The following is a 17,359-nucleotide window of genomic DNA, read 5'->3' as shown; positions in this document are numbered from 1 at the left end:
TAAATACCCATGTTTCTTCTGAATGTGTAAAAAGTAGATACAGTTGCAGAAGTTTGATGGGAATACTTTACTGTGGTCTGTGAATAGACATTTTTATTAAGGGTTTTTTTTTTTGTCCCAGAATCTTCACACAATTTGACAGAGCATTAAAACCATTTCAAAAAAGGAAGACTGGACTACAATGCTTAAAAAAAAAAAAAAGGTCTGTAAGTCTGTAAGTTAAATCTTCTTTTCTTGCCAGAAACTGGTGTTGTTTAGAAAAAAAACCAATTTGTACATAATAGTAAACAAAACTTTAGCTCCCAGTATTTTTAGAGTTTTATTGGACACTCATCAGCTCTGAAGACCTTGAGGCCTCAGTGTCGCTAAAAAAGACAGTTAGGCAGTGTAATCTGGTGCAAGCCAAATCTTCATTGTTGATATCTGACTTAGAATAATTTCATTTGTAGGCTTTGAAGTATCTTCTTAATTAAATTACCAGTAGAAACTAAAAGTCACAACATTTTTGGTACAGTAGTTGTACCTCCACACTGCAATATGCTGCATAATCTTTGTGAGAGACTATTATGAAGTAAACGACGACAACTTGATTCAACATAACAAACCCCACAAAAAATTACCTTTAAAACTCTGTATGTAGACCTATTGTAAATTTAACATTACAATCTTCTCATCAATCATCAATCAATCTTCATTCCTCCCTGTTGTGGTTATAGGCGTGGGTACGAGGCAGATTATTTCCTGGCCAGGTGCAGTAACTTCCTGGAAGCCAAGCTAACCAGTCTGGTGTTGCTGTTACATTTTCTATGACGCTAACACTGCATAATGGGTATAGTTCCACATAAAGCACATGTGTTTTCCTAAATGACCTAGTATTATTTTTAAAATGAAATGTGAAGTGGTGGGAAACCTGAATGTATCTGAAACACGTTAAGGACATGCGAGAAGGGAAGTTATCTGCCTGTGTGTTTTTGCTCTCAATACTTCATTATAACCGTTGGAATGGCCTTCAGCAAGGAGGAATTAAACCTGAAAGATTCCTGTTATATAATAGAACATGTGTCTGCAGGCAGATGCCAGTTCAGGGGGTCCTCGGCTGACACTCACATTACATTCAGCAAACAGAGAAACAAGGGAAGAGAAGGAGGATGAGCTATTTTGGTTTTGTTTGTGACTCTTTGTTGCAATCCCAAACTTCACCAACTGGTTGCAGGCCTGTGTGACTTTTGAGTGGGGATGAAGGGAAACCTTGAGACGAACAAGTGAACAAAGCAGGTACGGTATTTTGACCGAAATCTTGATTCTCCTGTGTTTACTAGTTTCCTGAAAACGCAACTTAGAGTAAAGTTGTTGGTCGTCGAATTAAAGCTAATCCCATTTTCACTAGATAATTTGGATTTACAAGATCAGAACCTGGATACCCAAGTCACTGTCAAAAGCACCTCATTACAGTTTACATCTCACACTGTGGGAATTTCACCCTGAACACAGAAAACTCAGCAGTAAACCCAAGAGGCACAGGGTAAATAACTGTCTTGAAGTTTACTCTGACAGGAATTGCCATTGATCCCAGACAAACAATTCAACTTCCCCTTCCAGAGAACGCTTCCCAGCAAAAAATAGAGCACCAGGGATGTAAGAATTAAGGGGGAGTGTGGAGAGGAAGAGGAGGAGATGGAGGAGGAGGAAGCGAGAGAGAGAGAGAGAGGGAAAGAGAAGGGAGGTCCATGGGGGAAACACTCTCTCGTGATGCCCTGTTTTTTGTTCTCGTGCCCCCTGTGTGGACAAACAGCTCGTGGTGGGAAGACACAACGCTCAGATGCCACCGTCAAGAGTCATCTTCTGCTGATGTCCACAAGAAGGTGGTCCTACGATCGCGCTGTGGTCATCTGCATCTACACCTGCCATCTGTCCGCTAACTTAAGGAAGACTTTGTTCCTCTGAGGGACCATCTCTGCCTGATTGAAAGCAGCTTCTCGAATATCAGCACTAAAGCAGAACGGTGGGTAAGCATAGAAGCCTCTAATAATACTCAATGAAATTTCAGTGAAATGATGCAGACTTTCTGGTAAAAAGCTGCGAGCATCTTACTAAAGCAGCGATGAAGTCTTTAAGGGAGTGATGATATCTTGAAGAGAGGTACGATGGAGTGGGAGGCCTGGTCTGTGTTAAACTCCCTGTCCTCCCCGGCAGGTACAGCTGTCAACCCACTCGCGTTAACTCTTTTCGTCTCGCTCTTCTTCCCTCATGGCTTTCATATAAGACAAATGTACACAAACAAGGCACAGCACTGGGGGGAACCTAAAGCATAGAGCCACCAGCAATGCATACCTACTCAATGAAGACTTTAAGAAATCGTTATCCCTGTGCCGTGATAATTCTGCTTTAATGCTAGCACAATTTACCCTTACAGTTTCTGTTCTTCTACAGAGAAGTGATAAAATCAAATTAATGAGTTGCCTGTAGATACCAGTTACTCTTCTGAGTGTTCATAGAGAAATACAGGCGGAAAAAAAAAAAACTAAAGGACTCTTTTGTTCAAGCAGGCTTTCTGTGAGCTGATGCCTTAACAACGGTGGAAGACATTTAAATTCTTTAGTATCAGTGCTACGGAGCACAAGTGCTCTATTATAAGCAAGTCTTTCATATAATCAAAGAGGCCTCTTAAATACACGGGCGATATTTAATGTCGTAATGATACAGTTTGGGGATTTTTTTCTCCTTTACTTACTATTTGGGGATTTTTTTTCAAAGATGAACTGTACATTTTTTTTAACTTACTCCCAAAAAGTGCAGTTTCTATGTATGAAATATGAACCTTTAGGACTTCATATTTCAAAATAACAGATTTATAACTTCATGTGATGCTCAGTAAAAAAAACAAAAAAAAAAAACAAGCAAAAATCTTACTCTGTGATTTCAGCAGGATATTCAACCTAAATCTGTATCAGTGTTCCTCTGTTTGACATTGAAGCACCAACAGCTGATACATCCACACTTAAAAGTAGCCATTAGCATGGCTTAGTGTGAATCCAGACTCCCTCTGCCATCATAAAAAAAGAGATTTGTTTAAATACCTGCCAGTAAAAGATAAAAGATTACTACCTCGCTAATCTGAAAGCAGTGCCCTTTGCCAAGGCTGAATGGTATGTGTATTACTGAGTATATAGACTGTCTTCAAATAAGTAAACAGCAAAATAAAAATAGATAAAACTGCTTTTCACGATCAGGAGTTTGTTAGGAGGTTGTTTTGCTCCCTGAAACACCTTGCAGCTTTCTGGCCTGAAGGTTCCAGCGTAATGCCATATGCAGCACAACAATAGATCATAACAGGGCTGTGGGTCTGTGTACAGTAGTGGGTAGATGAAGAGCCAGACAGCCATGTAAGGTAGCAGACAGCACATCGGCCTGCTGGCTTCTGCTGGTGTGACTGATATATGGGAGCCCAGACCCGTGCGGGTCTGTAAGAAGTGGCAACAGGTGACTCACATGAGAGCGAAGAATTCTCGCTCTCGTGCCAAATCAGATCCACTTTGTAGGTCACCCTACCCCAATCTAACACCAGCCAGCGTGCCACTATAGCTAAACTTAAACACGCTCATCCTCGATTGTAATCCTGGCATTCCAGGAACAAGTCCCTAACCCAAACAGCTGCTGCAGGACTGGGACTGACTCTGGAGACGTGCTAAAGTTCAAGCATTAGAAAAATAAATACGTGTGTGCATTGTAACTGGGAAAAATAGTACGAGAGAGTAAAAATAACCAACTGTGAGTGACTTCAACTTGTATATGCTTGGCATCCACTATGCTATTGATATCTCACTGAAATAAGCTCAGAAAACTTGTATGTACTGTTTTTAACACATGGCGGTTCTGTAGTAAAGCTATACTGAGGCTGTTTCATTGAGAGGAACACAACACAACACAACCAAGGTCATAGAATAAAATAGTGACAAGAGTCAAAAAAACTTCAGATAATAAAGTTTTATTGTATGCTATACCTAGTTAGAGGATGTGATAGAAATGAATATCACTACAATATATCATAATTTTGAGATTTAAAATTGAATTAAAAGCATAACAACCCAACTCTGGTTCATGTAAAAACAATTAGGTGCTTAAAACACAATGTGCAACATTAGTGTCTTGCTGTTTATTTAACTTTTTACTGCAGTAATCTATGCAGCGTTATCCTAATGGATTGTTTTGTTTTTTCCCAGCACTGATCAAATTTCTGACACTAAAAAACACCTTAGCACATGCAGCTCATTACAGAGGCTTTACAAATGCATCAGGCCTTATAGCTGCCATTAAATATCTTCAAATAACGCACATGACCATTTTCTTCCCTAGTTCGGCTATTCAGTTAACGGGGTTTTGTATGCTGGTAACTCCAAAATACAATTAGGCCAAATTTGTCCTTCCGTAGGAAAGAAATGACTTTTCCTGATCTCTTCAGCAAATCCTTTCAGACACGAATAACACGATTGTTCTTAATGCACAACATACGTTTTCCTCCACTGATGGTAGTCTAAACAATGCCCCATCAGAGGGAAGCGAGCCAGGAAAGTGTATAACTCACCACGTTACTGTCTGTGTGCTTGTGATGACAGCGCAGATCGACCAGTGTATCCTGATCCCCTGAGAGCATCCGGAGTCTGTCAAACACGGCTTAGTGCTGAAAGGTGCACATCGCTGAAGGAAAGTTTAAATCAACCCTGCCCCCTGTTGTTACCGGGCTGTGGATACACTGCAGGCTGAGGGGGAGTTGGAAAAAGAGTGTGTAGTTTATAAAGCTCATCAGTAAAATATCATCAAGAGGATTTTATTGTCTAAGATTTAGAAACCACAACTGAGGGAATGTGCCTATGTCTCTTTTGTGTTATGACACAAGGTGACTCTGGTGGGCATAAATTTATAGCAATACAAACATAGCTTCGTGTTCCTGTAAGATTTCCCTAGCCTTGGGGCTTGCCACCAGCCTCACTGGTTCTTAAACAAGCTCCACCGCCCTCTGGCACCGCTGATGTGCTTCTCACAGACTGCGGGATTTATTGTTGAGTTGCAAGGCAGAGAAAACACACAACATTTTTCCTGTTGGTCTACAGTGAGTCACAGCAGCAGCCATCACCTCTCAGTGAAGTAGCTGCTGCTTTTCTCTTAACTTGTCTCAGCTGCCTGACTGATGTTTGGACTGGAAATTACAATAAGGCTGCACACTGTGAGCCTGGTTTGAGTTGACCTTGCAGTGCTGAAACATCATCATTTTTCCTTCAGTTCATAGAAAGCTAAGCTTATTGTTTGGTTCATCACAGGATCCCTCCACCACTTACCATAAACTTTCCTTCTGTGAAGCTCCTTCAGTGCAAACACAGGCACTTCGATCAGCGTCAAAGGGAATAAGTCAGGGATACGTAATGTTGCATTTACGCACTTTGCTATTTTGAATACCACATAACTAGATTCTCCATTACTCCTCCATTACAATACCACTGAGATTATAAACAGACCTGACAGCTGTGATGGTGCACAGGCAAAGCGCACTGTTCAGAAAAGGGCACAGTGGATCACAGTAAATCCCTGCAGCACAGGTGTGATCGACAACCAGTGGCAGTAAAAGACGCTTTCACAGAAACGGTTCATAGGAGCAGCTCGTCTCTGACCTCCACCCCTTTCACCTTCTGCTCATTTCAATGTCTTGCTCCTGCTGTCCACAGGAAATCATATTGTTTGAGATTGCTTCCTCTGAGAGCAGGAAGAGGTATTCGAGGGAAGGAGACCGTAGCCAAGAAAACAGCCTCTCTCCACTTGTTCTGAATTCTGCTTTGCCTTCCTTTCTCATCGCTGTGTATGTACACCATGTGCCCAGGCTGACGGACTATAAGTCCTTTCTAAAAGAGGTAGTTTACGCAATCAAATCCTGCTTACAAGATATCAGCATCTAAATGGTGCACAGCTTTAGAACCACGGGGGAACTTTGGCAGCCTTGAAACTAATATTGCATTAAATTAAGAAACTGTGTGAGGGTCTGAATACCACTGTACCATTGTACAAATAGATTAGGGAACAATCAGTCTTCATCTAATCTCCCTTTAGAAAGCAAAACTCATAAATCATTAAAAACATGTATCCTCTTAAAGAACGTCATTTTACAAAATGACTTGTTCTGGATCTCGTCTACGCTCATGGCTCGAATCTGGGATTCATTTAGAAAATGACACATGCAAACCAGTAAGAGATTGTCACACAGTTTGTCACCGCCCAGGGGGAAATGCATTGTTAACCAGGTTTGCACAGGTTTGTTGTTAGTATCAGCTGATAAGAGCGTGGCTGTTTTAATGTGCGGTCTCCTGGCATTGTGCTGGCTGGATTCTCAGTCACTTCCTCAACTCTGCGGCTGTTTGCGATTTACTTCCAGTAAAGATCATGAGCTTTTTATCCGTTTAAGGCTCTGGGCCAGCTGCTGTCCAGTTATCGAAGGTGTCAGATGTATGCTGGAAAAATAGCACAGCGCAGTTTTCCTGTGCTGCGCATTGGCTTGTCAGCCTTGGGCTGTGGATGGAGGTTAAACGTTTCTTTTCCAAAATGTTGTCATACTGGTGTTTTGTTTCCTACCACTCTGTGCTGTAGAGATAGGGAGCACAATGCCCTGATTTTCCATCTTATTGCCATATATATACTTCATAGAGACACCGAGGGAGGGGGCGAGACAGATGGTCATGGTCATTTAGACCATATCTCGCTGTCACACATAACCAGAGTCAGTGTTAGCCAGCCGATTCAAAACCTTGCACTGTGGACCAAACAGCTATTTGCTATGGAAACAGCTGCTCAAGGATTTCCTTCAGGAAGAGATGAGAGGTGGTAAGAAATCATATTAATATCCCCTGTGGCTTTTGTACCTCTCTTTCGCTCTCTCTCTCTCTATAGACTTGTGCCTGGTTAACTTTTAGTTTTATGTTCTGGCGTTTTATTGTGAAGCACTTTATCTTGAAAGGTGCTGTATAAATAAAATTTTGCTTACTTACTTTGCTTGTAGGGATTATACTGTATATAATTTCCTTCCATGAAAGTATATTTGGCTTTTGGCTCCTTTGGAGTAATGTCTACATGTTCTGCTACACCACCAAACAGAGCATTAACTTCAAATGCGTGACGCGTTGGAAAAACCTGTTGACCTGTGACCTTCAGCCGTTTTTTCTTTCTGTGGTGTTTTAACCGACTTTTATTTCTTAATTGCGTAGTAAAAGCTAAAAGTAGCTACATGCATATTCAGCCCATAGATGTCAGAAGTCACCACTTGATCCAGTTTGACAGGTTTTCTTAACCCCTCCATGATGGCGGTCATCTGTGTCACCCATAAAGCTGTCTAGTAAACCGCCTTATAGGGTCATTCTCAGCTGAGACTTCCCAGCCTGTCACTGCCATGTTTGGATCTTACCCAGACTCTCAATAATGCTTAAGTCAAGAGATTAGTTTGAAAAAAAAAAAAGAGAAGAAGAAGCAGTCTGACTGACACCTCCACATAGATGGAGACTGGAATCTGAAGGAGGGTTTCATCCCAGCAAGGGAGGACAGTGGCCATCTAAGCCATTGCTCTGAAATTGTGAGTGATGTGCCGCGGGGGGAAATGGGAAATGTCCAGCTCAGGCCAGGTCACAGCACTGAAAAAGGGCAAAGTCTTTCTGTGCTGACTCACCCCTTTGATGGAGGCGTGTTTCGCTTTCTGTAATTTAATCTGTTTTAATAATTTGGAACAGGACAAGAGGGAATGTAAGCACACACATGTTTAATAATAATATTATTATTTTCTTTTACATGGCTATCAAATTTCTTCGCCTCCGTCTGTCTCTCGGGGGAAAAAATGGCTGTTCTCATGTCACAGTATCCAGCCCTAAAGCGATTCACAGGCAGAGAGGCTATTTTTGTGCCATACAATGCCACTCATACACCCAGGTCATTCCCATCAGCGGGAATGCAGATGATCTACAGCTGTCACTGATTGTCTGCTTGTATTTCTCTTTTCCCTTTTTCCCCCTCCTCTTCCACTCTATTCATCCTCCACCTCAGAAACTCCCCCTTTCCCCCTCCGGTGCACCCTCTTTTCACCTTCCCCGTTGTTCCTACCAGCTCTTTGTGCTTCAGGTGTGCGCCCAGGCCGTGACTAGTGATGGGGGACTGGAGCCTCCTGGGGAATTTCCTAGAGGAAGTCCAGGAACACTCCACTTCGGTCGGAAAGATTTGGCTCACCATCCTCTTCATCTTTCGTATCCTGGTGCTGGGCACGGCGGCAGAGTCCTCGTGGGGGGACGAGCAGAGCGATTTCCTCTGTGACACCCAGCAACCAGGTTGCACCAATGTGTGCTATGACAGGGCTTTCCCCATCGCACACATCCGCTACTGGGTGCTGCAGATTGTCTTTGTCTCTACGCCCTCCCTCATCTACATGGGCCACGCCATGCACACGGTGCGCAGGGAGGAGAAGCGGCGAAAGAGGGAGCAGGAGGAGAGAGAGGCGAGAGGTGAAGAGGGAGGAGACCTGGAGGGGGAGAAGGAGTACCTCCAGCAGAAGGAGAGCGGAAAGGAGGTGGTTGCTGACGGGAGTGGCAGAGTTCGCCTGAAAGGGGCGCTGCTGCGGACCTACATCCTGAGCATTTTAATCCGTACAATGATGGAGGTGACCTTCATTGTGGTGCAGTATCTTATCTATGGGGTGTTTCTTGATGCGTTGTACCTATGCAAGGAATTGCCCTGTCCCAATCCGGTTAACTGCTACATGTCACGGCCCACGGAGAAGAATGTCTTCATCGTCTTCATGCTGGTGGTGGCCGGCGTTTCTCTGCTGCTCTCTGTGTTGGAGCTCTACCATCTCGGCTGGAAGAGCATGAAGAAGTGCATACACAAAAAGATGATGCAAAAGAGCAAGCAGAGAGCTGTGACGGTAGCGGTGTCTGCAGCGTTGGAGTCCAACACCTCACCACAACCCTCAGTCTCCTGCACCCCACCTCCTGACTTCAACCAGTGCCTGACAGCCCCCGCCTCCATAAACCGCATGACCGCCATTACCTCTCATCCCTTCAACACCAGAATGGCACTGCAGCAGAACTCAGCCAATCTGGCAACTGAGCGACATCGTAGCTGCGACAACCTGGAGGATGATGAAGACTTCCTCAGGATGAGATACAACCAGGTACCAACAGACCTGCCCAATAACTGCTCGCCATTGCCTCTGCTACACTCAGTGTACTTGAAGGACAAACGGCGCCTGAGCAAGACCAGCGGGACCAGCAGCAGGGCTCGCCAAGATGACCTGGCAGTATAAATTCACAAAGTGTGGTGGATGAGGAAGAGAGGAAGAAGGGCTGGACCTTCGGAAGTAATGTGTGTCTGGGAGATAGATCTCTGTGATGGAGGCATGAGCTGAGGCTAACTATGCACTGTAGCACCAAGGCCTGACACTTGAGCACATGTGATGAGTGGATAATGTGAACTTGACTTGTGTGAGCTTTGTGTCCTAGAGCTCTAAAAAAAACTGCAAAACAAGCTGTAAAGGAGAATAATGAGAACAGAGTAACAGGTTTGACACCTGACTATTGCACATTAGGAGTAGAGAGTCCTTTAATTTTAAACCAGTTAACTACAGATTAGCCGATTTTTGTCACACACAAATGCAAAAAAAAGAAAAAAAGATTTGCAATAAATAAAGACAAGATCGCAGTATGCTAGAAACTGTGAAGCTCTTTGATAAAGTGCCTTATCAAGCGTCAGAAATATCTATTTCCTTATGACATTGTTTTTGTAATTATTTAAAAGCCACGGTAGAGACTGTCATTTAAACCACTTGTTGACCTGATTGCACTATACCTGCAGGCAAACATAAAAACGTAACTCGGAAATAATAGCACTGCAATCTCAAAGCCTGTCAGTGAAGTCAGTCCTATACTAGTCAGAAGTCTTCTGTGCACAGAAATGAGAGAATGTAGCCTTTTACAGGATTTTCTTTTTGAAGGTCCCTCAAAGAAAAAGCAAGCGGTCCTGCTTGGATGTTGTTATGAATGGATTCAGCCACTAGGTGGCAACAATGCACTAGCGTTTCCCCTTTTCTCTCCCGGAGCCATTGTGTTAAAAGTGTGTTCCTAAGAAATGTGTGAGTCGGTTGGTGTCTTTGAATGTATTGTTCTTGTAGCACAGTAACTGTGCGGGTAGTTCATAACCATGTTGTGAATATACGTCTTTACAAGTGGAAGATGATTTTTTAAAAATATATACATGTATATATATATAAACATAGCATAATATTTGAAGAACTGTCCATCCTGCTGTACATCCACTGCAGTCTTTGGTTATTTCACACAGACATTTATGCAATAACTGTCATCGCAAACCCACAACAAATTAATAAATCATCAGCTGTACAATCTGCTCTGTTGTTCTCAGCGTGTGATTTATTCAGTGCCGTACAACACTTGCCTTTGATTTGTCTGTCATATGAACATAGAAAGACTTTAGTATATGTAAATATGCACACACTAAAATGTTAGAATTATACAAGATGAACATTTAGAACAACTAACATTTAAATAACGTGCTCAATGCAGAAATGCTGAAATCAAGAGAAAGTGATGCAATTTCCAGATCAGAACAAAGATGAAGAGTCTCCAGCATTTCTGAATCACTGTACCATTGCTGCAGCGACTTTCTGTTTGCCGTCTTCACAAAGGACCTGCAGGAGACAGATTGTGGAAGATGAGCAATGTTTACACAAACAGAGACTGTCTCGCCATTTCTGCCAAGACGCTGAGGTCTGGTATCCAGCTTAATCTGCCACATGCTGAAGCTGAATTGGAAAATCCTTGTTGCTTTTGTATTATTTTTATTTCTGTGGAACCTCAGTGCTTTCTGAGATTGAGCTTCACAGGGATATTTGTGTATTTTGAGTTGGACCAGGATGATGACAGCACATTTGCTGCTTAATAAAATGTTTTCCTGTCTTCATTTCTAAAGGATTCATTTTTAAAAAATAGTTTGAAAATTGTGCAAGAACCAGAATCAGCTTAAAAGGATATAAATGGTCATACATAAAAGAAAGACAAACACGAGACTAAGCATCAAACCAAAATTAATACAAATGTAAACACTACACAGAAGTTTATAAGTTACTCTACAGTGAAAACTATTAAGTGTTATATATCTTTTCCAATTGGTGTCCTTTTAAGACCTCTTTCCAAACAAGAGTAAGCCCAAGGAGATTTTGCTTTACTTGAGTTATGATTCAGTAATGATTAAGAGGACTCTGGCAACATGGAAGATGAAGGTCCCTTCAGTGTGACTGGAATCCGTGAGCAAGTCATGAGTTAGGTATCTCTACATGAATGCGTGAGTCACATCTTTTTTTTTTTTTTTTTTTAAAGTTAATTGCTGAAAAAAAGTCTTCTTTTTAAAGAGCTTATTGAGATAAATGGGGCATGTGTCTTGCTTTTTTTTCTGCAGTTCTGCTTAAGACTTTTGGAAATTTAATTTAATAGATTTACACGCTGTGGTTAGAAGGAAAAACTGGGGGGAAAATTCAGACAAAAACCAAGTATTAATATCTTTTACTAAAATAAAAACAGCCAAACTTGTTGATATAACACACATAGAATAAGTATGTTTGTGCCATAAGATTGCTGAGATCCAGATCAGAGTCAGCCCTCTTTTCTTTACATTTTCCTCAAGGACCCGAACATTCTTATAATTTTTTCTAAATAGTCTTAAGCAACAAAACCCCAGGTTTTTTTCATTAATTTTCCTGCAACTGACCAAGAAAAAAATCCAGCAAAGCCCTGCTGCAGGACCTGAAGTATGCATCTGGCCCTTCATTTTATTCATCTACTGTTCACTGAAGCTTCATCAAAAATGCTCTCCGTGGAAGGGTGACTGTCAAGAAGCTGTTTTTAAGGAAGGGAAACAGAGAGAAGGTGCTGAGGTACGCCAAATTACACAAGAAGTAGACTGAAAACCTTGTCTCGGGAAGTTCAGACTGTGTTGTAGAACAAAGGTGGCCATTGCAAATATTGACTTTCAAGCTTGTCTGAACTCCACAAACTCTGTTTTACCGTAATGTACTGCATATCCATTTATTGTTGCAAATGTTCCAATAATTCATATTTTTATCTCAAGTTATATTTTTTTAAAAAGTCATGTCTTGGGTTGCTCAAGACTTTTGCATAGTAGTGTACATTTGCAATTAAAGATCTAAAAAAAAAAAAAAAAAGCTCAACATGTATCCTCGCTTTTGGATAAACAAATTGTCCAAATTCGAATATATTTGATCTATAACTTTATAAAATAGATTAAAGTAACAAATCCTCTTAGTTCGAAATGCAGATACAGTTTCTTCCTGTAGAGGGGAGTAGCGTACTTTGGTGGTGTTCTCCCCTTCAAGTTTCCAAGCAAAAACAGAAGAGCGGCAGTACTCCTAGGGGATGTCGGGAAATGTAGTTTAATCTTCACCTCTCTCTTATTTACTTCTATTCTGAAGCATTATTTGCCGGCCTACAGTTCCCGACATGACTTGCGCCTCTGTACCGGTGGAAACTTAGTTGCTGAATGACCGAAGTGAATTTTGTCATCTCCCGGACGCCGTGTATTCTGTGTCTGTAGGTAACGCCGTGGCTGTGTGGTAGCAGTGATCTTCCCTGGTGATAGATCGAGGCTGACAGCAGGGACTTTACCCTCTGCAGCACCTCGCTAGTTTAGAGTTCACCTCGGTTAGCTCTGTTTTCGTAACGTGTTTCACTGAGTTCCTGTTGCCTAACCTGTGCCCTGTGCTGTTGAAATGCTAATAATCTGAGTTTTATGGCAGAACTAGATAGTGTTACAAAAAATAAATATTTAATGAGGAAAACGTCACATCCTGGGGAGCTCATTGCACCAGTGTTGCACCATCAGGAACCGTCAACTTTTTTTCTCTCTCTTTTTTTAACGTTAGGTATGCAGTTGATTCTCTACACTCACGCTTCTGTCTGTAGTAACAACTTCCGCTTTACTCAATGTGTTACAGTTGGCCACACCATCATCATCTCTGACATCCCTGACCGTGACAGGAGGTCTAACTGTACCAGGTAACACAGGTTAGTGAAAAGAGCAGAAACAGCTGTTAGACTGATTTTAATGGCCTAACAAAGGCTTTTTAAATGTGAGGCTTTTGCTGCTTTTCTTGTCTTGTTTATTTGAAATCCTTTGAGTTTTCACAGTTTTGCATTGAAAGACTGATGAGGATTTGTGACTGCTGATTAACTGATGTTGTTCAAACAGAATGTCCAAATAATTTAGTTTAAAAGAGTTTTAAATGGATGTTTGTATGTTTTCATAGTCTCTTAAAACCATGAACTTGGTAGCTTTAATAGTTTTTAGATCAAACTCCAACTTTCTAATCGATCTCTTATGTAAGGGACACAGACTGTTTCGATCCTGTGCATATGCTTTATCTCACTCTCAGTGGCTCTGTGGTGACAGCTGGTGTCTTTTGTTCACAGCACAGCCATGAGGGGACTTTGGGGCGGAGCGGCTGCGTTAGGCTCGGTGTCCGTGGCGTTTGGTTCGATGCTGTGGTCACAGCAGAAGACTAAACCGGAAAAGGCTGCTACGGGTTCCAACCGTGCTGACACGAACGCTGATTCCCCATACGAGCTAAAGCTGGTCCAGATCTTGTTCCGGCACGGTGCCCGAACACCCCTAAAGTCAATACCTGATGTTATGGAGGTAAAACTGTCTTCCGTTAAGAGCATGTTTTGTAGAAAATGTTGTTTCACACATGAAAAAAACCTGCAAATTCTTTTTTCAACAAAGGCCCAGTGGGTGCCAACGCTTTTGGAGCCCCCGCCGCACACCAGCATCGACTATGTAGTGACAGATCTTCAGGGTGGCCCCAGGCCCCCGGCTCCTATAGAAGACAGCTATCGGAAAAACATACTTAGTGTGAGTCATTGTCTTTTTTGTTTGTTTGTTTTTAAATAGGTGTGATGTGGCTGCTGGCTTTCATCTGGCTTAGTTGACTTTGACTCTCACTATGAAAATGATGGAATAAACTTAATAATGCTGCTTTGCTTTTAGTGGTATGACAAAGTTAATGTCTGAATACATTTCTTCTGGGCTTTCCATAGACCTTATGTGTGTAGCACACTTGTTACTCTCCTCAATTCATGTAGTTTTTCTCCATCTAGTGGCTTAAAGGTGCCACTACAGATATCACTGGCCTGGGCTCACTCATTCATTCACTTCTTCTCTGTAACGCTGCTGAACTGTACGTAGAGCTTCCTATTGACATATCGTGTCCAGTCACAGTGTCCGTGGAGCTGTTACTTTCCTGTGCTGAGAGCTGCTTTGCTAAAGAGGTTTAACTCCACTGGATTTAGCTTAGAAAACTAAATCCCCCAATATGGACTCCAGCCATTCTTGTACCACATCCAGCCCGGATTCCTGCATGTGATCGCAGGTGTGTGTCTGCCTGGCCACATCTGTGGGTATATAACCTGATCCTGTTTGTTGTGTTTGGCAGGGTGGCACATTCCCTGGTCAGCTGACCACACTGGGCATGCAGCAACTGTATGAGTTGGGCAAAAGACTAAGGGGGAGATACATTGAAGAAAGCAATTTCCTTACCTCCACATTTAACCCAGCTGAGGTCTAGTAAGTGGTCCAAATCATAATGAGGAGCAAGGAGAAAAAAAAAACCCTCATATCTGTGCTCTGACATTTTGATAGATTGGGTTTATGAGTGCAAGTACAAAGGATATGAGTTTAAATGCTTTTACTATTTTAGAACTGGGTGCCTTCCATGACCTATTTTTTTTCTCCTTATTTCTAGCGTGCGCTCCACTAATATTGTGAGGACCATTGAGTCTGCCAAGTGCCTGGTTGCAGGGCTCTTCCAGCAAAAACAAAAAGGTAGAGCGGAGACGTGCAGTATATTACTTATCCCATTTTTCTGTCTCATCTCATCTATTTATTTAATTTTTTATTTATTTTGTAATTTCCTGTTCTACTTGCAGCAATTGTGCCTATTTTAACATCGGAGGCCGAATCTGAAATCCTGTATCCTAACTATCACGGATGCAAGATGCTTAAAATCCTTTGCGGGTATGAAGAGAGTGTGTTTTCCTAGCAATAGAGTCCCATCAAGCCTAAACCATCCTACTGGAGCCTTGAAATAATGTGCTGTGGAAACATTATGAGCAGAGTTGAGGCGCCTGTGACAGGTTGTCACGGTGTATCTGTGTTTTGTGGCTGACACCGCGTGTGTTCTTTGCAGCCACCGCTGGGCAGAGTCGACCACTCTGCCAGACATCGCGGCAGACCTGCAGAGCATCCAGAGCGAGCTGGGGATCGCTGCTCACCAGAAAGTTGACTTCATCCTCATTAGGGATGACATGGTTGCCAGAGAGGTGACACTGCCACATTGTGAATTATGTGACTATAAGCTATCAGAATTACATAGGATTTACTGTAAAGACGTGGCCAGGAAGCCGCAACCTCGCAAGCTGCTGCTTATGTAAGATGAAGCTCAGCATCAGAGTTCATTAATCTTCTTGAGATCCAACCTGATATTAACCCAGATATTAAGATTGACAGCATGTGTCCATGTGTCACAATAGAGGGCGAAATCACATTTAATGAGTAGGAAGCTGCAGTTTTTTTGGAGGGTTCTCACTAGTCAAAGCCAGCGGTGGTGTCGATGTCTATCTGTTGTCATTTAATTCTCACAGACAAATGAAATCAATGCATTTAGCTTCATGCTATTTAAACAGAAATTATACGGGTTTTTTTGAAAACTTGCGACTTGTTCCTTTGCATTAACAGACACACGGCCTGCCCTGCCCTCAAGTGCTCGACACCTGGAGGGATAAAGTGGAACAAAGAGCCGTGGATATGATGTGCCATATCTTCGAGCCCAGCAAGAGGTTAGATTAACCAAAGTCACCAGTCCCAGGGGCTTATCTAAAAGGCCAGATTGAGATTTACCACTTGTGCATTCAGCTCCACAGGCTGCCTTTTAATTCTCTTGTGGTCTGTGGCAGAGAGAGCTTGCAGCTGTCTGTGGGACCTCTCCTGCACATGTTGGTGGACAACATCGAGGAGAAACTACAGGGCACCTCATCACAGCCAAGCAGGTTGGATGCACATTATTTCACACGTAAACTTAACTGTGGTTGGTCTTCAGATGCTTCACTCTTGAAATGCTCTCTCAAACAGGAAGGTGTTTTTGTACTCCGCACATGACACCACTCTGATTCCTTGTCTCTTGGCTTTGGGGATTTTTGACATGAGATGGCCACCGTATGCCGCTGATCTCACTGTGGAGCTGCACCAGAACCGGAAAACTAATGAGGCCTTTGTTAAAGTGTCATATGTAGGCGAGGTAGGAGCTGAGAATGTGTCGAAGGATGAGCAAAAACAAAAAGAAAATGCAATTTTTTTTTTTTTTTTTTCTATAACCTCAAGTTGCTTTTTCTTTCTGCAGGATCAACTCATACGGGGTTGTAGTGCAGTCTACTGCCCCCTGGAGGAGTTCAAACAGGTCCTCTACACGTACTCGCTGAGCCCTGAAGACTACCACTCGCACTGCAACAGAACCGTAGGCCCGACCGAACCCTGAACCTTGAGCAAGCCTTCGCATCGGCACACCGCTGACAGCCAGCACGCATCATGCCTTTTTAACGTCCGCAATCCTCTCTCCATCCAGCCAGCATCAGTCATTATCATCTCACTGTCAGAGCATGCTGGAGTACAGCCACTTTTGTAGAGCTTTCGGGTTACACCGCTTGCTTTCAGGAGTCAACATCATCTTGTTACCATGGCAATCACATTAAAGGTGCTATAAATGACATTTTGAAGCACTGAATGGTGCACTAGAGCACTGGCATCTAAGACCAAAACAATCACCCCCCCCCCCCCCCCCCCCCCCAACCCCCTTTCTCTCTGCAATTCATTTACAAACAGAAAGGTTGTGCACACGTGAGCCAACAAAAAGCATCCAGCCCCGACCATCACTTTATGCAAACACAGTAAAAGCCATTAAATGGCTGTGATATGCTGCATGCCCACCCACCATCAGCGGCACCTTTCCCATGTTTTTTGTCCTACATTGAGATTGGATGTGTGTTAAAAAAAAAACACACAGATTTTGTTGACATCTTAGATGGACTAACAATTGATGGGGTGCTTTTATTGCGCTTGGTAATGTCATAAGCTGTAGTAACATTACCTTGACTTCCCCTGCCTCTTCTGTTTGTGCTCTTTGTGGGGGTGGGGCACCATGTGAATACTCTGGACTGCATTCTGTCTCTTTATAAATGCAGGGAGGACAAACATTTTCAAA

The 17,359-nt window shown here is 42.6% G+C and overlaps 2 protein-coding genes across 9 annotated transcripts; both read left to right on the top strand.

Moving 5' to 3' along the window:
- Positions 1-1,765: 1,765 nt before the first annotated feature.
- gja5a (gap junction protein, alpha 5a) lies at positions 1,766-10,422 on the top strand. Of its 2 annotated transcripts, none has more exons than XM_063497346.1 (2): positions 1,766-2,002; positions 8,071-10,422. In XM_063497346.1, the coding sequence occupies exon 2, from the start codon at positions 8,171-8,173 to the stop codon at positions 9,320-9,322; it is 1,152 nt and encodes a 383-aa protein (XP_063353416.1). In that variant the 5' UTR covers positions 1,766-2,002; positions 8,071-8,170; the 3' UTR covers positions 9,323-10,422. The 2 variants fall into 2 exon arrangements, with proteins under 2 accessions (XP_063353416.1, XP_063353417.1); XM_063497347.1 differs by having other exon boundaries at positions 1,766-2,006.
- Positions 10,423-12,527: 2,105 nt separating this feature from the next.
- On the top strand, positions 12,528-16,922 carry acp6 (acid phosphatase 6, lysophosphatidic). Of its 7 annotated transcripts, none has more exons than XM_063497345.2 (12): positions 12,528-12,638; positions 13,043-13,103; positions 13,518-13,743; positions 13,831-13,959; positions 14,540-14,670; positions 14,849-14,928; positions 15,033-15,120; positions 15,293-15,425; positions 15,841-15,941; positions 16,059-16,151; positions 16,234-16,399; positions 16,502-16,922. In XM_063497345.2, exons 3-12 carry the CDS (start codon positions 13,525-13,527, stop codon positions 16,634-16,636), a joined length of 1,275 nt encoding a protein of 424 aa, XP_063353415.1. In that variant the 5' UTR covers positions 12,528-12,638; positions 13,043-13,103; positions 13,518-13,524; the 3' UTR covers positions 16,637-16,922. The 7 variants fall into 7 exon arrangements, with proteins under 7 accessions (XP_063353415.1, XP_063353410.1, XP_063353414.1 ...); XM_063497340.2 differs by having other exon boundaries at positions 13,043-13,112; XM_063497344.2 differs by having other exon boundaries at positions 12,559-12,642; positions 13,043-13,112.
- Positions 16,923-17,359: the final 437 nt, after the last annotated feature.

The sequence above is a fragment of the Pelmatolapia mariae genome, linkage group LG16_19 (genome assembly GCF_036321145.2).
Source record: "Pelmatolapia mariae isolate MD_Pm_ZW linkage group LG16_19, Pm_UMD_F_2, whole genome shotgun sequence".
Lineage (NCBI taxonomy): Eukaryota > Metazoa > Chordata > Actinopteri > Cichliformes > Cichlidae > Pelmatolapia > Pelmatolapia mariae.
The sequence above is the reverse complement of the archived record's forward strand: the minus strand, read 5'-3'. Positions and strand labels throughout refer to the sequence as shown.